The sequence below is a fragment of the Lycium barbarum genome, chromosome 4 (assembly GCF_019175385.1).
Source record: "Lycium barbarum isolate Lr01 chromosome 4, ASM1917538v2, whole genome shotgun sequence".
Classification (NCBI taxonomy): Eukaryota; Viridiplantae; Streptophyta; class Magnoliopsida; order Solanales; family Solanaceae; genus Lycium; species Lycium barbarum.
The window spans coordinates 16,729,771-16,752,164 of NC_083340.1; the positions used below are offsets into that span (position 1 = coordinate 16,729,771).

The following is a 22,394-nucleotide window of genomic DNA, read 5'->3' on the forward strand; positions in this document are numbered from 1 at the left end:
GGGAAACTATGTGATTTTAATAAAGATTTTATGTAATTGTGGAAGTAAGATTTAAAAATGAGAATTTTTGTTGTCATTAATAAATTTGGAGGAAAACAATGCGATTTAGTAGTTTTGTCGCATTTGTAGAAGTTTCGGATGGAATATGGAATTTGGCGGGAATACTTGAATTCATGAATATTTTTTGGAATATTATTAAAATATGCTTGAATAATTTTGAATTAGTTAATGGATATGGAAAATGTTGATATTAGTTTGATAATGTGAAGTTGGAATGGAAGTTGTTGAACTATGTAGAGACTACTTATGTTACAGTGCGTTTTGTGATAAGTGTTGATGTTGTTGGATTGTTGGGTTGTTGTTGTTGATATTTTGAGCCGAGTTATATTCTCGGGGCGGCGAAATTATAGGGGAAATGCTGCCCAAATTTTTGTAGACAAGTGATGAATTAAAGATTTGAATGCTAAAAGTCTTACTATTGACAGTTGGTAAATATGACCATTTGTAGATTTTGAGCGAAACGGGAATTGAATCTGGATGAGCGTAAGGCGCAGCTAAGGTATGTAAAGTCTTACCCTTCATTCTTTGACATGTTCTAAACATAATAGGCTCGGCCGCGAGCCTTAGATACGACCCTGTTCCTAGAAATCCGAGATTGAAATTGGCTCCATTTCATTCAATGAGATTGAATTGGTTTCTTAACATTTCGTCGGCAAAATGACCTATATGTATGCAACTTTCACAAATGAAGTCGGAATGCCCTAAAACTCTCACGGATGACTCCATAAGACCTATGATCCATAATTTACGTACGCCACCTCGGTTCGGCCCAAGGTGAGCCCACAAATCCTGATACGTTCTGTATGGCTTTAGCTAACTCATTTTTGTCCGGAATTCACGGGTAGCTTTTGGTTATTACTCTGTTTACTATGTGATAAGTGTTATGACTACCTTTATGAGTCTTATAAAATATTTTTGACATCTGGAACGTTTTTGGAAATCTTATTCTGATATTCTGAATAAGCTACTTACCTTCTGTATTTTTTTTTTCGATATACGATTGTGGCATACATGAATCTTGTGTGATGCATGATCCTGGCATGTGTGATTTATGTTTGGAAAGTAATAAATTGGCATTCTGTTATTACCTCTTTTGCCAAGTCCCGGGCCGGATATATATTTGTGCGCATTATGTGATATTGACCGCTGGACCCCTGACCGCGGTATGTCCGACATTGACCGCTGGACCCCTGACCGCGGTATGCCGGATTTGTGATATTGACCGCTGGACTCCTGACCGCGGTATCTGCGACATTGACCGCTGGACCCCTGACCGCGGTATGTCGGGTTTGGGATGTTAACCGTTGGGTACTTGGCCGCGGTATGTGTGATAGTGACCGCTGGACTTTTGGCCGCGACAATTGTGTGTTTGATTTTCTATGCGTATGAGACGGAAATGTTTTTCAAAAGAAACCAAGGCAGTTTGGCATTCTGATTGCCGTATTTGTCTTCCGGGATCTGATATATATGCTATCTGTATCTGTATATGCTTATGACTCTGCATGCATGATGTTGTCTGTTACGCTTCTATATGTCTGATATGGATTATGACTCCGTCTGTTACACTCCCGGAAATCTGATTCAGACTATGATTCAGTCTGTTACACTTCTGTACCTCTGACCCTGATTACGATTATGTCAGCCACATTATGTGCCCTGATCCGTATGGTGATTCCGTCCGCTACATCTCTGTACTTCTGGTTCGGACTATGATTATATTTGTTATATTTTCGCTTTACATACTCAGTACATTTTCCGTACTGACCCCCTCTTCTTCGGGGGCTGCGTTTCATGTCGCGCAGGTACTCCCAGGTGAGTTGAAGACAGTATAGAAGATGTTCCAGTGCAGATGGCAAGCTCCCTTTGTTCCCGGAGTGCTGCCGAGTCAGAGTTTGTATGTTATGCTTTCTGGATTACGTTAGAGACTTTGCAGACAGCGTCGTGGGTATTGGTTATCAGTCTGTAAGCGGCTCCGTCAGCCGATATGTCGGTCTGTGTTATGTACTGAATCTTTTATGATCATAGATTTGTTCGGCTTGGAAGCTACGAGAAAGAATAGTTCTGGAAAAAAAATTATGGTGTATTTTATCTTATTTGATCTAAAAAGTTTGACATGATTTTATGTGCAACAAAAGTCAGAGGGTTCGCTCGGCCCTAAGTAAGGGTCGGGTGCCCATCACACCCTAGGGATATTGGGGTGTGACAGCCTACACTCAGCACTAAGGTTTGCCTCGCCTACCCGGGATTTGCCTAAACTCAGTTAAACTCTGGTCCACCATCAACAAAGCTGACACAGAAGTGGCTCTGATACCATTTGTAACGACCCAACCCGCTAGCGATATTGTCCGCTTTGGGCCCAGGCCCGCACGACTTTAAAACGGAGGTAAGGGATGCTTACTTATATACCCAACACCTCTAATTTGTTATGCTGATGTAAGATTTTCCTCCTAAGCTGGGGTGTCATATACGACAACTGCACCATCAACACTCTTTGCCTCGGTTCTTCTAACAATGCGAGTTCTTGGGTTTCCTTTAACCTTATTTGAATGCTTCAACTGACACCTAATTCCAAGCCCGCTTGACGATTCAGTAAAATCATCATCCTTAAGAACAAACTTAGGATCAATTTTCAACCCTCTACCAGCTAACTTCACCGCAAGCTTTGATTTTTTTCTTTGGAATCATCAGTATCGAGCTCTTACACAATGAGGACACGTCGACCTTATAATGGAGAAAAACTAGGAAGAAAATAACAAAAAAAAAAATTGAGAAGAAAGGCAAAATCATAGAGGAATTTGAGATAATCGAGAAATTTTGAAGAAAATCGGAGAAATTTTGAAGGAAATTCAAAAAATGAACGTACACTACTTTTATAGTGATATGGTAGAATGGAAATTTGAAAAGGGATTGGGCTTTAGGCTCATGCGCGTTGCTGGGCTACTTGTGTCAATAGTTTGGGTTGAGCTTTTATTTTTAGGGGCAATTTGCACGATTGCCCTTATTCGAGGGGTAGTCATTAATTTTTGCCCCTCAAATTGCTGGTCTTTAATTTTTTTCCCTTGGCCTAAAAATTTCTGGGTTCCCGGTTCGAACCCCTGCTCAGTCAAAAATAAAAAAAAACGCAAGGTAGAGTTTGCTATCTTATAAGGCAGAGTTTGCTTAAGGTAGCAACTCTCGCTTAAGGCAGAGTTTGCCTCATGTCTGAAGGCAAACTCTGCCTTGCGAATCCAACCTCACCCTTACGATTTTTTTAAAATTTTTTGACTGAGCGGGGATTCAAACCTGGAACCTCAGGGTATTTTCGGTCACTTTTTTAATCGACGAGCAAAGGTTAAACCAACAATTTAAGGGACAAAATTAAAGGGGAAAAGGATATTGTGTGTCCAGTTAACCAAAATAATCCCGCATTTGACCAATATTTGGGCTTAATACCACAAGCTGTCCGGCGGCCCAAATTAATGCCAAGGCTGGTCGGCCCAACAGCCCAGGCGGTTAAAAAAAAAGACTTTTTGTGGCGACTAATTCACCACAAAAACGTCCCCACTAAACGCCTGCTACAGAAAAATCAGGCTTTTTAGTGGCAATTAAAAAAGTCATCACTGAAGGTTAAATATCCCAAAACATGTATAATATATGTATATTTAGTAAGAAATATCCCAAAATATGTATATGTATATTAATACATTTTTACATACATATGTTGGAATTATATATACACTTTATATACAAGAATGATATTTTTTTGTATATACATATGCTGGAATTAATTATACACTTTATATACAAGAATGATACAATTTATATACATATGCTGGAATTAATCATACATTTATTATACATAAATTATACATTAATTATACATTTATTAGACACATATTATACAATAATGATATGATATTTTTTTACATGTACGATAGTGATACATATTATATACACAATGATACGATTTTTATGATATATTTTTTTATACATATGATACACTTTCTATACAAGACTGATACAGTTCATATACACATGTTGGAATTATATATACACTTTCCATATAAAAATGATACATATTATATATAAAAATAATACAATTTTCTATTCTATAATACACATTATATACACAAATGATACATATTATATGCAAAAATGATAGATACCTTAGTGATTCATATTTTATACAGTTTTTATACATTATAGATAGGTACCGATACATATTTTTATACACAAATGATACATATTATATACAAAAATCACCTCAATTTTTTTTGAGATATTTCTTACTAAATATACACATATTATACATGTTTTGGGATGTTTAACTTTTAGTGACGACTTTTTTAATTGCCATTAAAAAGCCTGATTTCCACAAAAAGTCTATTTTTTGTTTAAAGTGCTTGGGGTTTTAGTGGCGACTTTTTAAATCTTTTGTGGTGACTTTTAGTCGCCATAAAAGACTTGTTACAGATTTTGGCTAGCGGATGAAAATAGTCTATGGGCTAATTTTTGAGTTTGGAAATAGATGGGCCAGCGTGTGAAATTATTTATGGTCCAGTGACCATTTGTGTCCTTTCCCCAAATTAAAGACTAGTGCCTTTGAAGGACAGTCAGCGCAAAAAATGTTATTTCAGCGCATTTAGATCAAATTTGGGCATTTAAAATTTGTGTGGGACACAGTGTCCTTTTCCCGAAATATAATGGGCATAGCCAATTCCGACTCCTACTCCTGGACAAGTGGGTATGGACTTGGCCCAAGTAATTGAGTCTTTGAAATTATACAACATCAAGCTCCGAAAAATCTTTCCTTTTATGTCCTAACTTGGTATTTCATTTTTTTTTTATAAAAAAAAAAAAAATGACCTAATAATACCTATTTAAGACTCTATATTATGAAACATAAGGATACTTTTCTTTATTTATAAAACATACCAATAAAATTACAAAGTATACCAGATTTGAGCTTAATGAGATACCCACGATTTTAGGCTTTTTTTAAGGAAGAAAATCTGATTTTAAATGTGGACTTAATTCTAGGATAGTTACCATTCAACTTCTTCTTCTTTTTTAAAATATTTCTCTCTATCTCTCCCCCTCTGATAGACACCATTTTCATACCTAAGATCCATCTTCTCTCCTAGTATAAATTTTCAAACCGATAGTACAAAGTATTTTTGATTTCTAACTTGTGTATTAATTGTATATAAAAATTGATTTGTATCGTTTTGAGATATATATGATCATTGTGTGTTTTGAAAATCTGTATAAACTATATAAACTTTCTCATAATCTATACATACTTTGATCAAATTTTATACAATTTATATATACTTTATCATAATCACAATATACATACAACTTTTATACATATTTCATACGTAAAAATTATAACGAATTTATACATTTATACATATTGCATACAAAAATTAATACTATTTTCTGGTGTATGAACTTTGTATGGAATCTGGTCTGTATCAATTACAATTTTATTATACATATTTTTCTCAAAATTTATACATACTTTGATTAGATTTTATACAATTTATATGTACTTTATAATAATCAAAATACACATACAGTATTTATACATATTTCATATATAAAAATTATAAGAATCTATACAGTTATACATATTGCATACGAAAATTATACATATATGTTTTTTAATGTATGAACTTTGTACATAAAAATTACTGATTATAATGGACTTTTTGAGTAAAAGTTGGAGAAAATTAGGTAACAATATTTCTTAATTTCAAATGGGGAGAGAAAAGTGGATGAAATAAGGAAACAAAAGTTGGAGAAAATAAGGGAACTATATGTCTAAATTTTGAATGGAGAGAGAAAATTGAATAAAATAAGTAAAAGGATTTCCTTACCTTATTTAATATGTTTTATTTGTTTCAGTTTAATTTACCTAATTTGTATAGATTTTATAACAAATCTATTAATATATTTTGTAAACTGAAAAATATCGTCATGATCTGTAAATATAACCTCTTATCATGTACATATATGTTTTTTGCCCAAAAATAAAACTCGACTGCTTTTCGATCATAACTTTGGATAGTAGTCACCGCCTTCAGTTTTACAATTTTCATCCACCAGCCATAAAAATTGTTCAAATCAGTCATCAGCTCACAATTTTTGCTCACTCTTGTCATTTTATTTACTTTATTTCACCATCTTTATTTATCTTCTTTTGCTCATAAAATTATCACACGACTATCTGAAATACTCTATTAACCGAAAAAATATCATCGAACGTCAAAGTCATCCTTCCCCCTTTCGTCTCCCCCCATCACTCACGCCACTTTCAACACAACTCGTTCTCTCTGTTCAATTCCATTACCTTAAATGCATTAAAGGCCTAAAAGAATTAGTAAATCAAATTGCCGAGAATGCTACTTTCTTTTTCAAATTTATATTTTTTCAATGCTACAAAATCTATAATGATCAAAATGACATTTTCATATTTCAAATAAATAAAGGAAAGATGATTTCAGATTATCTTACTGTATCATTAGCGCAGGTTCAACTTCTAACTTTTGAAGTCATTACAAAAAAATAGTCTAGGTCTCATTGGTACTCTATAGTTCTGTTGTGTAATTTTTTTTGGAGGTTCTCTTGTTTAACAAAATAAAAATTCAAAAAAATATATAGTTATGTTACATGGTCAGTTCCATTACACAAGCACTTCATTTTTAAATTAAGTTGCGTGAAAGGGAGGTAACAATATCTGCTTTAGCTACAGAGAGAGAATTCCTCGGAGGAACACTGACGTGAAAGAATCGTTTTTATTTACCTTACTTTATTCAAGAAGACAAATTGAGAAATGCCAAGACCGACCCTTTATTTTCTTCATTCAGTGTCACCAAATTAATTGGAATTTTGTCAATAAATACTACTCCATTTCATCTACGTGGCACCGACTGACTTATTAATGTAGTAGCTTTTAATTCCATCTTAATATAGTTGCATATATTTTCCCACAAAATCAAAATGGCAATGAAATAATTTATTTCACAAAATATGAGATATGGAAGTGGATAACCAAGGAATACGGTATAGGTCCAATAGGATATGATCACCCCTTTGGTAGTTGTGCCTAAATTATCTAAATGTATGTTTCTCGTAGTTTGTTTTATACAATGTCTCTTCTCATTTTTTTTCCTTCAAAATTTGAAACATATTGCCAATTTATGATTTTAAAGAATGGCCACGGGATAACCATTGAAGATCAATCTTTGCTAGAAAAAGTTTGTGGTCATTTTCACAAAAAAATAAAAAATTCTCTACCACACTAGTTCCACGATGTTAAAAAGTACAACACGTTGATGACAAGCAACCAAACCAAATATCTTTCTTTCATATAGATAATGAAGCAAAATGCAATCGGATATTAGTGACTAGCTAAGGTTATTGAATCAAATTCATATTCTTATAATTTAATCTACTTGTGATCTTTCTTGGATTATCTTCATTCAAAATGATTGAATAGTTTCAAAGTCGGAAGTTTATTTATTTTTTTAACTTTTCACCCGATGTTCAGAATTCATTTTGGACTCGATTAATTCGAATTCGTGCTGAAATGTCTCACTTTGAAAATAAAACGCACTATACCAAAAACTTCTCAACTCTCGGGACTCAAATCCGAGATCTCTAACTAAGGATAGAGAAATACTTATCTTGTTCACGACAATTTTGGGTGTTGGAAGTTCATTACTTAAACTAGACTTTGCTTGCAAAATTGTCATGCCCTTGCGGTTTGTTTAGTTCCTGTACAAGACAAAAAGATGTTTAAGTTATTATTAATGTTTATTTTATGTGTTACTATTAATGTTTATTTCGACATTAAATAAACATTGATAGTGCAAAGGCTTGTCATAGCACACCACACGACATAGTTAACACAAGTGTAATTACATGTTAAAATCTAATATATCTAATAATACGTGTATTAGCAATCTCTGGACAGGAGTACCTAATTAACAGAAGGCCCCTAAGAGCTAATTCTTGACTGATTGGAATCTTTAACCGAGAAGTTAGTTATGCCGGAAATAGAATACATAAATTATTATGTACAGTAAATAATACTCCATACCACTAAGTGTTTGATATACAGTAACTACTTGTTTCGAAGTATTTTTATTTAAAAAATTATTGCTAATTATATGCTGCATTATATCTTAAATAGAGTAATATATAGATCTCTGCATAAGTAATACAAATATTAAGTGTACAAAGTTTGGACTAAGGAACCGCACATTACATTAGCTATTTAGAGTTTTATACTAATAATGACAAATATTGTATTTTCTCCGTTTCAATTTATGTGAACCCATTTGACTGGGTACGGAGTTGAACAAAAAAAGAAAAAAGAAAAAAGACTTTTGAACTTGTGATGTAAAATGAGACACATGTAATTTGTGTGACTATAAATCATTGCATAAGGTTAATTGTTTCCAATTATGGAAAGCGATCATTCTTTTTAGCACGTACTAAAAAGAAAATAGATTTACATAAATTAAAGAGAAAAAAATATTACTTTACAATGATTAAGTAAATAATGTATAAAAGTAAAGCATTATTTACTTGTGATTATATTTATGTTATGATGCCTGTTTCACCTTTTGTATAATCATCTAATATTCGAAATTCACAAATCAGATTATTTCATTCACATCATATTTTTTTCATTTTCACTTCTTGAATCCAGAACTTTTAAGTAAGGGTCAAGAGATCTCATCTACGCCACCACACTCCTCAATGATTTTTTGGAGCTTATTTCTTAAGATATTTTACATTCTTACTCAAACAAAAAGCACAAAGTTCTTTTATAAAAAAAAAAAAGCAAATATCAGTACAATATAAGATCTTTTGTAGGTCATCATCTTAATAATTGTTGAGCCTTAAGGACAAAGTTTGCATCTCTGGGGTCATGATTCAATCACATGACCAATTTGAAAGATAGTAGAAGAGGTATTACATCCGGCGACGAATTTAAGATTTTCATTTCAGATATTTAAAAAAAAAGAAAAAGCTAAATATAAATTTTAATTTTTTATCATAAGTGTTTAAAAATTAATATGTGCATATAAATATAAGAAATTTACCCTATATATATAATATAATTTTTTATCGAGAGTGTTGAAGTAAATCCGTCCCTGATTACATCATTGGACCACAAGAAGACATAATTTAATCTACCCCACTCAATAAGGTCCCCCCTCTTTCAATCCCTCTGCCCCACCCATCGTTTTCCACCCCACACCCCAATGCTTCCTTAACCATCAACATTCCATTCTTTAAACCTTAAACCCCTTCATTATCTTTCACAAAACCCCTGTTTTTTTTTCCACTGCTAAAAACTACAATGTCAACATTTAAAACCTCTCCATTTTAAGTAAATGGATGTACTAGAGGTAATGTAATGAATAGTTAGTACTATATTATTACCATCATTTGGTCTCTCATTATGTTTGTTCTGATGATAGATTTCAATGTAAACTTTGAAAATCTCCATTAAAGTAATGGAAGTATATATACTATGGAAATGTTAATGAAACTCATTTAATTTGTCTTGTAGATAAGTACTAGTGCTATCTTATTACTATCACTTTGTCTCTACATTTTCTTGATTCATTCTACTTAAATCTCACTTTCACTTTATATATTTTTTCCTTTCTTCAGCTTTTTTCTCTCTGCTCTTCCTTCCATGCTTGTCCAAACCCTAGATCTGTCCCCCTCTTAGGTAACCTCAACAACCTTTGCTCTCTATAACTCACACAAACACACACACACATTACACAACACAAAAACACATTTTTCTTTGTCTTAAAAATGAGCCAACTGTATGTCTTCTTTGGTAGTATAATGAGATGTTTTTGAAGTATTGAATTTGAAAGTGAAAAGGCTGAATCTTGGTACTCAAAACTAGCTCTTTTTTTCTGAACCTAATTTTTGAAAAACTCTGATTGTTGAAGTTTGAAACTTTATTGTTTTCTTGAGGATTATGTATTTCTTACCCTTTTTGCATTTGATGAAATTCTATTGCTTAAACACACACACACACACACACAAAATACACAACACAAAGACACATTTTCACTGTCTTTCTCTTTCTGTATATATATGTTTATATATTAACTGACTGTTGTGTTGATTTCTAGGTGCAGCTTTTTGAGTGCAAGTGAAAAAAGGGGAAAGTGGGGGTGGGCAAAATTTGGTAAAAAAAGATTTTCCTGGAGATGAGTGGCACCTCTACATCAGTGGTGGGGGGTGGAGGAGGGGGTGAGGTGGGTATGGGGTATGGTTACAGGCCACCATTCACAGCTGTGCAATGGCAAGAACTGGAGCATCAAGCAATGATATATAAGTATCTGGTGGCAGGTTTACCTGTGCCACCTGACCTTGTTCTTCCTATTCGTAGAAGCTTTGAAGCCATCTCAGCTAGGTTCTTTCATCATCCAAGCTGTATGTATTTCTTCTTGTTTTTCTTCCTTATTTTGTCTGTCTACTTGAAAAATGAAAATCTTGCTTTTTTTATTTGTAGTCTTTTTCGATGTTAGCTTTATAGGGAAGCATTTTTTGATCTGTTGAAAAGAATGGAAGATTTACCTCACTTTGATGGTATAAATGAAGCATGCAGATCTGAAAAAAGGGTTTTTTTTTTTTTGGCATTCTTGAAAATTTTCTGTCCTGTTATGGATTTGTAGTTATTACCATTTCCTGTTCTTTGCTTGGGGTCGGAGTAATGGATTTGCTTTTTTGGATTTAGGGTGTGTTTGGTATGGAGGAAAACATTTTCCATCGTACCAAAGTCCAAACACACCCTTCATCTGTACAACTGTAATGGAAAATGTTTTCCTCCATACCAAAGTCCAAACACACCCTTAATCTGTACAGCTGTAATAGTTTGGTTCTAGTAGAGACTTTTTAAAAAAAAAATTAATCTGTCCATTTTCTGTTGTTGTTTATCCATTTTGAGTGGAAAGATTGCTAATCTAGTCTATCTGGGGTTGGCATGTAGTGTGTTATAAATTGTCTTTCTTTGTGTCAATGTAGTAGCAACACACTTGTTGTTTCCCTTTAGAGGCTCGTCTGGTGAATATTTAAGTTGTATACTACTACCGTGGCGGATCCAAAATTTTGATTTGATGGGTTCAACCTTTAAAATCCTTAGCAATGAACTCAATTGGGTTCAAAAATCTAATTTTAATCGATTTTTTTTTCGTTTTACACATAAATATCTATATTCTGTGGCAAAAATAGTCTAAAAATGTGCTTACATTCGATGCCTGTGTTCCTATAAGTGCTCCAGCCGTGGCAACTCTGTGTTTTGGTATGCCCCTATTTCATTGATTTCTGATTGCTATGTGGCTGATCAGATCTTCATATATATCTTCTTTTCCCGTAAAAGGACTTCTTTCAGGGCGGTGGGTCCAGCTATACTGCATTAGCTCAGTTTGCAGCTTAATGGTTTGTATCTTTCATGTGCAGTGGGCTATTGTTCCTATTATGGGAAGAAGTTTGACCCTGAGCCAGGAAGGTGTAGAAGGACTGATGGAAAGAAGTGGAGATGCTCGAAAGATGCATATCCTGACTCCAAATATTGCGAGCGGCACATGCATCGAGGCCGCAACCGTTCAAGAAAGCCTGTGGAATCTCAATCTACTTCCCAGTCCTTGTCGACTAGTATGTCACAAATTACCACTGGGAACAGCACTACAAGAGGAAGTTTCCAAAATAGCAGCTGCGGAAGCTTTCAAAACATGCCTTTATATTCTGTTGCTAATTCAGGAGCACTGAATTATGGAAGCACAGCAACGAAGTTGCAGATGGAGCCCGTCTCCTATGGAATAGATAACAAGGACTATAGGTACCTCGGTTTTGTCCTCCGTAATTCTTCTTTTCCTTGGATACACTTGTCTTGATGTTCTTGTGTCACTTCGACTACTTTGTGGCCTAAATGTGGTTTCCAGTAATGGCATGTCAGCTTTGTTTCTTTGCCTACCGCATCTGTCACCTGTATTAGTCCAAAATGTTGCTTCAACCCTTGATCTCATACTGTGTCATGTGGTTTAACACACCCTCGTTTCAAAAAAAGATTCTGTTTCTTTTTCCCTTCTTTTGGCTGATAAAGGATAGATATGTGAACTTAAAGCCACATGGGGAGGATGCTATATAGGACTTGGGGGACTATTATCATGACATTAACATTTCCCTACGACCCATTTTTGTAGCCCGTACGCCTTCAGTTCATCTTTCCACTTCTGCTAATTTAAGACCTACCAGCTTTGTAGAATTTAGATGGCCTGATAATTTATTATTGTTATGTTAAAACAAGAAGGATAAAGCATTTTCAGTTACTTATCAAGTCATAAACTAGATCCCACTAGGCATATAGAGAGTGTGTTTATTCGTATGCCACAATTTTCATTGGTATTAGCATGACCATGCTTGCAGAGCAAAGTGATGAACGTTGGAAATGTTCTGTACCACCACAGTCATCTTGTTTTTTATCACTGGAATAATCTCTAATTGTCTGAAGAATGTCAACATAGTGTTAAATAGTGATACCTTCACCAATTCGCCTTGTAGACTTTGGCTAATGTCATATGGTGCTGAAGGATGCATGATCCCTGCTTACTTTGCACTCCCTTTCTTGTCTTTTTTTTGTTTTCTTGATTCCTTTTTGTTTCTAAGTTGCATTCCCTTTCTTTTCTTTTGTTGAGTTTTTCTTCTTCCTTTTTTTTTTTTTTTTTTGGGGGGGGGCGGGGTGGGTGGGTAAGGAGGTACTGTTGATCCTTTCCCTATTAGGGAGTTACAACAATCTTGGGAATTTGAACAAGTTCTTTTCTCTTAGGCCCTTATTCTGATATATGCATAGTGTTGGGGTACTTTGCCTTGTTGCTTCTTGTAGTATTCTTGACTGCTGCTGAAAGCAACACGTCTAATATGCTGTCTGTTTTGTACTGCCTTCGGAGAAATAAGTGTTGTGACATCCAGTTTCATTAATGTCAAAATGTACCACAGGTATCTCCATGGAATTGCTCCTGATGATGAGCATAATTTATCTTCAGAAGCTTCTGCAACTGTCAGAAGTTTAGGGATGGGGACCAACACAGAGAGCACATGGGTATTGCCTTCTCAAGTTTCTTCAAGCCCCATGGCGAGACCAAAAAATGATTCTCAGTTGCTGGGTAGCTCAACAGAAATGCATGTACCTAATCTACTTGAGCCTATGATTGATGCAACAATTTCAAAGCGACGACACCAGCATTGCTTCTTTGGCAGTGACATTGATTCACCTGGAACAGTAAAGGAGGAGCAGCAGCATTCGATGCGCCCTTTCTTTAGCGAATGGCCCACTGCTAAAGAATCATGGTCCAACCTTGACGATGAGGGATCCAACAAAAACAATTTCTCCACTACACAGCTCTCCATATCCACATCTGACTACTCTTCAAGGAGTGCTTGCTCCCCAAATGGTGAAAACTAATATCCTCAGGAAAAGTAGCTTATTCCATTGTAGTAGTCTAGTCTTTTACAGCAAGCTTATTGATATCTTTTGGTTTTCCTTCTTGCATGCAGATGCTTGAGGGAGCTGCTGCTGTAAAAACTCCAAGCAGTTTGGTGCGCTATGCAGAGGAATAGACATGCTAGTGCTAACTGGATATCTGCTTGTATGAGCTATATGTAATCTTTATGTTGCTGGAACATTGAGTTGTTCCATGTCTTTGTGGTTGATTTTCTAATGTCAACAATGTTTTAAGAAGATAAAAACGAGTTGTCTTCAAATGCTGCTCATGTTTATTGTCGAAAATAAATGTTTTTTTTTAACAGCATTCTGCTGGGCTGAGATGATTACTCTGTAAGTTTCCAGTTTGAAGACTGACACAATATTTGGTTGCAGATCATGTGATTTAAGTTTGCAGAATTGATCTCTTTACGAGCATTGAGCAATTTATATCCGTATTCTCAAGGAAATTTTATTTCAGTCTCCATTTTGGTTGATTTATTTTCCGTCTGGAAAGGCTTATTTATTTTAATTACAAAATTCACTGAATTTAAAAAATCAGCTTGATGTATAATAATACCAGTACTATATGAATGTATATTCTTTTATTTAACTTGTTTTATGGAAGTTAAGCTATCTTCTTAACCAGGTCAATCAATTTGGAAAGAGATCTTAACTTTACAAAATTAATATTATCAGCTTGATGTCTTTATTTACGGAGTTTGAAATTGTCAAGATATACCAACTAAATAATAATTGTGCATTTTCAAACTCTACATATAAGTCGATTTGACTTTATAAAAAGAGTAAAATTATGAGAACATTCTAAGTTTGGACTGTTTGCACTTTGGTAAGTTCCGATTTAAGTACATTTCTCATTATTAATTGATAGAACCTATGGGTTCAAATTTTGCTAGTTCACAATATGAGAGTTTATTAAAACAGTCTAAGGGATCAGGTCTCAAAACTGTTTGCACAGATAATGACAAAACGTAAATAAGGCAACTAAATTTATGTGGAAAACTCTTTGTTCAAGAGATTAAAAATCATGACCTACCCTAGTAGGATTTCCAACTTCACTAAAAAACGAGTAACTTCAGATTACAACCTATTGCAACTTAAGAATTAAACTCTTAATCCCTAACCCTTACAATACATCCATTGTAAGCACCTCTACAATAACTCTATTGCAAAGCTCCAAGTCTTGACTAACTCTAGCCAACAACTTAACAGATACTTAGCTAACTCTAGCCAAGAAAACAAAGTTACAAAGATTGAAATCTGTCCTACTATGATGCTTCTTGATAAGCAGTGTAAGAACACAAATTAAGAACATGAAACAAGACTCAACTATCTTAAGGACTTCAGATGTCTTCAGTGGCAGGAACTGCTCCCTTTGATTGTTGAGATCTCGTTCTTGTGGACACCTTCAGAAAGGTAGCCGCCACACTTGAGAGAAATATAGTCTTTTACATTTGCAAGTGTTAGGTCAAATAATCCCAACATGTTGTATATATATGAGACCAAACAGAGAGCATGTGAGAAACATGTGACCATGGATGGTGACTTTTCAAGGGCTTTTAGTTTCTAGCACACATATAGATGTGCTGCTGCAGTTCTGCCTGAACAGTGCAACAACTTTACAACTGTTAAGTACCGTGCAGTGCTCCCATGGGACCTGATGTAGGACCTAGTCCTTGGCCTGATTGTTAAATCATCAAAACCATGAAATGCTATAACTCATCAATTTCCCCCTTTTTGATGATGACAAACTTGTAAGTGATATTTCCCCTGAGGACTAGGTTTCTTCTTCATAGCAAGCTTAGTTAGAATGGACGATGCAACCTTTTTGTTTGTTTCTTTGAGACTAACAACTGTATAATATTCAACTAGCTAGTATCTAGGAACTTCCCCCTAAGGACATGTCCCTCAGCATCATTGTACCATTCCTTTGCATAGTCGGCTTCAATAGTATGTTGTTGCATCTTTCGTCGATATTTGGTAACTTTTTTTTTTTGGACTTCCCCCTGAGATCATGATCCTTAAAATCATGTACCATATCAATCATCGACAAGACCAGGTCCCCGGTTACATGAGATGGATTTGCGTTACATTTGTAGAGACACCTTCCACTTTCACTGAGGTTGAACCAGGTTGCTATCAAACATTTATACACACTCAGCACAACTCACAACTCATAACACGCACACACTCAGCACAACTCATAGCTCACAAGACGTACTTCCCCCTTTTGGCATCATTGAAAAGTAAGGGCATCATTGAAAAGTAAGGAGAGAGGTAGGTCAAGCCTAAAGAAATTTGGTGAAAATAACTCATAGCCACTCGGGCAACACGTCAAGAGCAAAACAGGAACAACATATCATCAACAGAGCAAGCAATGCACAAACAAAGTAATTGCCCATAAAATATGGTAAGCAACAATCAAAAAAGAAAAAAACAATAGTTAGTAGTCACTACAACACAAGTCATGATACTTAAAGAAAATAAAAAAAGCCAATGTCATCAATAAAAATGGGGTAGAAAAGACAGGGGGTTTGAAAAGGAGGACTGGATTGAAGGAGACGAGAAGATTTAGCGAGAGAAAGCCCTGATAGCTGCTCTTTGATCTTAGATCATCTGGTCACGGAGCTCATCTAGATTGTTTCTTAGTTCCTCATTCTCCGCTCTTAATCTTGCATTAGCATTTGTCAGTTCAGTACTGGGACCAGGTTCTTGAGCCTTTGCAGCCAGCTGTGTCTTCAAAACAACAATCTCAGCTTTTAGCTTCTCAATTTCTGCAAGTGCACTCTCCTGAGCCTCAATCAAGTTGGAAATGGTTGAGTTGCTACCAATACTTCCTTTATTTTCTAAACACTCACAGTCTTCCAAGGTTGCCATGGTGACCATATGTTTTCTAGAACCCATAGTAGCTTTCCCAGTTTTAACATTGAAGAACTCAAAGATTTTTGTTAGGAAAAATCCATATGGAAGCCCATGCTTGCCTTCTTAGTGTTTACCACTTTTATCATATGTTCAATCATTATAGCAGGTACACTGATGTCTTGAAAACTTGCTAGAGCTTCCAGAAGAACCAGGTCCACGACAGAAGTCATGCATCGTCTTTCTGCCCTTGGAAGTAATGATTTGTTGACAATCTCAAACAAAAGATGACACTCATGTTTAAGTTGTTTCTTAAACAACCTTTTTTTCCAGTCACAGACACCCTCTTTTTGACAATCAGCTCCTTGAAGGTTTGAGAAGCCTCTTCTTCAACTGTTTTCGACCCATCAGTTAGGACATCAAGGATTCCTCCTAACTTAGCTTCATCTAATTCAAAATCAACTCCATTCACAGTCATAACTAACGTAAAATCGTCAGTATACACCAAAGAGGCATATAGCTTTCTTACTTCATCCTTGAAAACACTTGGAGTAGGGGAGGAAAACAAATGCTCCCACTTTTGAAATTCCAATATCTCCAGTATCTACTTCATTCCATTTTTCTCAACGATATCAGGGTCAATAACCCTTCTAAATAACACCTTTTGTCTTTTCAAAGTTTCCTGCCTCAGCACTTCTAAATCTTTAATTTTTGCCTTTTCTTCGCAGAGCCAGATTCCTCTTGTAAAACATTTTTTCTTTTCTTAGAGGAGACAAACACAGTTTCTCCTTTTCCACATCCTCATGAACACCAACGTCGGACTCATCCTCCATAGGATTCTTTCTTTTATCTTTCGTGCTTTTTTTAGAATTTCTCCTTACCACTGGAGAGGATTCCACTTCAATTTTATTATTAGACACTGTTAATACAATTTCTTCATCTCTCAACCCAAGTTTCACTAGCCTCTTTCCTTTCCTTTTTGTACCTTTTTCTTTGCTATTCTTAAAAGTAGCCTCACGTTGAGCCTTGCTTCTTTGTCTAGTGGCAGGTGGCTTAACAGAGATATGCTTTTTTGCACTTTCACCAAGTTTCTTCACACGACTCGATGACCTTTTGAAGACAGTTCTCAAATTGACATCATCATCTGAATTGACTTCCAGAGAAGGATTTAGGCAACCAGGCTCCTTCTCAGGAGAAGGGTCACCTAAAGGTACAACTATAGGGGACAAGGTGTTTTCAGTGTCTACAAAATCCAATTTTTCTATCACAGGACCAGGTCTCTTATTAGCATCCCCTGTTTCCCGAACATGAATATTTTTCCCCTGAGTCCTTGCACTAACCTCCTTAGCGTGTAACGTATCGATAGAACCAGTCACAATATCCACTTCATTTTCCAGACTATTAGATATACCCGGTCTTATTTCAGATAAATTCCCATCAAGGACTACAGCCGAATCTGATTTTATTTTATCACTAGCAGGAGGGATGAAGTTACCTGGTTTTAAAGGATTTGCCTCAGAATCTCCTTTATCAACGCCACTTTCCTGTTCCTTGTCACCATCAACACTGATAGACTTGTGCATGACCATAGGACTAGATTTCTTTGCATCCCTGTTTTGATCCTCGATGCTCATATTCTCAGTGGGCCTTAGTTTGGCTTGAAACTTCGACTACATCATCTTTCTCCTCAAGCTCCTCAGTATTTAGGAGGACATTTAAGATAGTGAGAGTTTGACCACTTTCTTCTGAGTTGGCCTTTTCATTTGGAGCAGGGGTTTTGGAGGGAGAGATGAATTTATTTGGGGTTTGAATCTTACGAGTCCTAAAGGGACCAGAAAACATAGACTCTGGTGGTGAAATGAAAGAGTTTTGATCGGTGGAAATTGGTACTACTGAGGATGATTCAGGCAAATTTGAGTTTGAAGGAGTTTAGATTTTGGACGGTGAGGGAGTTGGGGTTCATTTCAGGTACGGTAAGAGAGGTAGAATCATCTTGAGACGTGGTTAGTTTAAGGAAAATTGGACACCGGGAAAAAGAGTTCAAGGTCGCTCAGAGAGAGAGAGAGAGAGAGAGAGAGAGAGAGAGAGAGAGAGTAAGACGAGTGTTCAGAGGAGAGAGAAGTGACACTTTGCCTCAAACGAGATTGAAGACGAACAATTTTTATAGGTCACTCAAAAAACTTTCCTACATACTGGTTTTACTATGGGAAGATGTATCGTTTTAGGCTTCAATTTTGAATTTCAGAAAGGAGGAATTTTAATAACATTGTACCTTTTGACAATTTTAAAAATCATATAAGTACTGAAGAGACTACTAACCTGAGTTATAGGGACCTAGTCCTTGAATATTTATTTAAGATGTAGGCAAGAACTCTGAGACATGCAATGTCACCAAAACTTATGTTGTCCTGAAGGTGCCATGTGTGTATACCTGTAACAGTATAAAAGTGAGTTAGATATCACTAAAAAACAGTTTTCAACATCGTACCTTTCCTCTTAGCATAGTCGATCATTGAGGGAACTTGAGGAGGAGCAACTAGTTGAGATTGATTAAGCCCAACTCTAAGCGGTTTCTTTCTAAATGCTCCCTGCTCAGTGCTTTGGTGAAGATGTCTCATTATCTCTTAGGAAATGGTGTCTAATATCAATGTATTTAGTCCTTTTGTGTTGTACTAGATTTAGCCATATTAAGTGCACTTGAAATATCCCACAGTAAGGGCACGCAGTCGGTAGTCACACCAAGATTCTCAAGTTGTTGTTTGATCCATAACAATTGAGCATACACGACCAACACCCACATACTCAACTTTAGTAGTAGAAAGAGCCACATGATTTTGTTCCTTTGAACCACATAAGATCAAGCATGACTCCAGAGAATGTGCCACTCCAGATATGCTCTTCCTATCCATCAAACATCCAACATGCACAACATCAGCATCTCCAGCCAAAGCAGAATTATCTCCTGAAGGATAGTACAGGACCAGGTCCTGAGTCCTCTTGAGTGTAGCCATGAACTACCAATTAGCATCCTCAATGGATTCTTTAGAATTAAAAGGACTAGGTTCTCATATACGTGATTTATTATTGACATCTACTGAGGCATGACTTCTGCTTCTTTTTTTTATCATCAGGAGTATCTGGTGCAACATCAACTACTTGATATTCAGCTTTTTATTTGAATAATGGAGAAACCATGATCTTTGGCTTTGCATTCCATAGTTCACTCAGAGTGAGTACCTTTTTGCACCTTTCTTAGGACACGCCGCCCCTCACTTGCTTCATTTGGACCATTTCTTCCACTAACGACATTATTGTTTACAGATTTGAGATCAACCAGGTAGCCATTTGAGGAAGAATTTGAGTCTTGCTCGATTTGCCTCCCTTCAATTGATACTCACTCATGCACTCGTGACTCAATTCTTTTAGCATAGGAGTATAAGCTATCAAGGAGAGTGCCCTGCACTTTTTCTCATATGAAGAATGAATTATCTTCTTTATATTACTGTTACACCTTGGAATTTTCGTACGTCGAGCTGTGAATAGGCTAACACGAGCTTAAGGTAAACATGAGGCTCTTATGATTATAAAAAGGGTATTTGGTGGCTTTAAAGTGCGTACAATAAGATTTTGAAGTTATGTAAATTAGTGAAACTAAGTTCGTCAAAGGAAGTGAACTATAGTTGTGTTCGGGAAGATTTCGTAACAACTGAGCTAATGCCGATTTAGTAATGCCTTGAGAAGAAGTTATAAGGCTCCTTAGATGGTTAATGAAGTATTATACAAGTGTCAAGAAGGTTCCATAAGGATTGAAAATTAAACGAAACAATGGGATCAACTTCAGAAATTGTGAGTTATACGACCACTTATACGGTCCGTATAAGGGATCGTATAACCTGTCCAGAGAGGGGTCTTTCACTGGAGGTATTATACTATCACGACCCAACTAGTGGGCCATGACGGGTACCCAGAGCTGGCTACCGAGCACCACTCACAATGCTATCTATCATACCCAACCTGGCCATATATTATTCTCAAGATAAAACTCTTCATAAGATGGTCATTAACACTTACAAAACATTATATACACACACACACATTAGCCTGCAAGGCTACCAAAAATGATATACAAAATATACCCTGGTGTATTCATGAGACATCTACTATCCACGCATATGCATCAACGAGCCTCTACTGGAGTACTGGGACATAAGGACGGGACAGGACCCTGTCATACCCAAATATGTACACAAAAGAATACATCAATGACTGGCACCTCCGGAGTAGTGGAGTGCTCATGTGTGGCTGCTGATAGAGTCCTATGAATCTATACCGCCTCCCTGCGGGCATGAACACAACGTCCATAGAAAGAAAGGACGTCAGTACGAATAATGTACTGAGTATGTAAGGCATACACGATAACATGATAAAGAGATGCAACAATATAAGATAAAGGGGTAACATGTAACTGATTGTCTCTTAAGGCAGAGTCATGCATACTAACTTATATAATAAACAACATCATATCATATAAGCATATATAACTGCCCGAACATATAGGTACGGTATAATCATCATTAGCCCGCGTCCGGGGTAAACATCTCATGCCGCCCATTAGTGGTGTCTGCCCATGCCATCTAGACATGGTGTAATCATCATCATAGCTACCCACTACGCCTGTCCTAGTGGTAACTTCCCGGCCAACTAGGCACGGTGTAATCGTACATATACATATCATAAAACATGCATGAGATCTCAAGTAAAAGCAATAACCCTATCGGAGTGATATAAGGTCGGTAACTTCCGATTATGTGATGGAACAATCATGATCGAAATTTCTCACCTTGGAGGAACTAATAGCATAGGGTAAGGCTAACAACAAAGAATATCATCAAGGAAAACATAGGATAAGCTCATAAACTTCATAAAGGCATTAATTCATGACTTTGGGGTCTTTAGAAATAGATCGTCATCAACACTATCATGGAACACATCTCATCTCTTTCACTTGAGGAATCATCGAGAATATTTAACTTTTCACATTTAGAATGTAAGGAAGTCATGAAAATATAGAGGAAATCGTAAGGTAGAAGTCATGCCTTTGAAAGAAGGGGACTAGCATGACATACCTTTATGTCTCTTTAACTTTGCCGACTAAAAGCTTCCCTCCAAGTTCATGATTCTACATTCAAGAGAATTCATACTGAGATTAGATAACCGAAAACATACTTGAAGCTAAGCTAAGGCGACTAAGGGCTAACGAAAATTTAGGCAACACTTCCTTTGTTTCTACAATTTTCTCCATATAATATAACAACTCCCATACATCAATAATGACCTCCATAATATCATAATCAATAAACTTTGTTAAGCTAGACATTATTACATTCTCAAAATTCCCTCTCAAAGCCATCTATAACCACAATTACCACCCAACGCCGTATTCATTCACATATAATGCTTCTTTAACATCCTTAATATCATTCATAACAATATTATACCCATGATACGTCAAGAACTATCATTCAAGTCAAGTCACTATTCAAAAATATCATTATTTTCACACTTGAGCTCTATTTTCTATTTTCCTCCTCAATCCAAGTTTTTCAACCACTCAATATTCTTATTAACATGAAATGAGCATAAAACTCACCTTTGATTATGTAGGAATGATCTTTGAATGAAGATACTTTACTTGGAGAAAAACCTAGCTTTAATTTCAAAGGAATCCTTGACTTCCACAAGCCTTAGAGAACATCCTTGCCCTTGATTCTACTAATCTTTGGTGTTTAATCTTGATTTATCATGGCACATGTTGATATAGTGTGGGGAAGGTTCTAGAGGTATGGAGAGGGTTGAAGAAGATGATAAATGAAAAAAAAGAGCTTGGGTCATCTATATATAAAAAAAATCTGAACCGTCAGGCAGCTATACGATACGAATGACGAAGTGT

General features: G+C 35.9%; 1 protein-coding gene across 2 annotated transcripts; it reads left to right on the plus strand.

The window, feature by feature from the left end:
- Positions 1–9,617: 9,617 nt before the first annotated feature.
- Positions 9,618–13,984, plus strand: LOC132635405 (growth-regulating factor 4-like). 2 transcript variants are annotated; one of them, XM_060351780.1, is made up of 5 exons: positions 9,618–9,968; positions 10,215–10,518; positions 11,545–11,923; positions 13,081–13,535; positions 13,639–13,984. In XM_060351780.1, the coding sequence occupies exons 2-5, from the start codon at positions 10,293–10,295 to the stop codon at positions 13,644–13,646; spliced, it is 1,068 nt and encodes a 355-aa protein (XP_060207763.1). In that variant the 5' UTR covers positions 9,618–9,968; positions 10,215–10,292; the 3' UTR covers positions 13,647–13,984. The 2 variants fall into 2 exon arrangements, with proteins under 2 accessions (XP_060207763.1, XP_060207762.1); XM_060351779.1 differs by having other exon boundaries at positions 9,618–9,796.
- Positions 13,985–22,394: the final 8,410 nt, after the last annotated feature.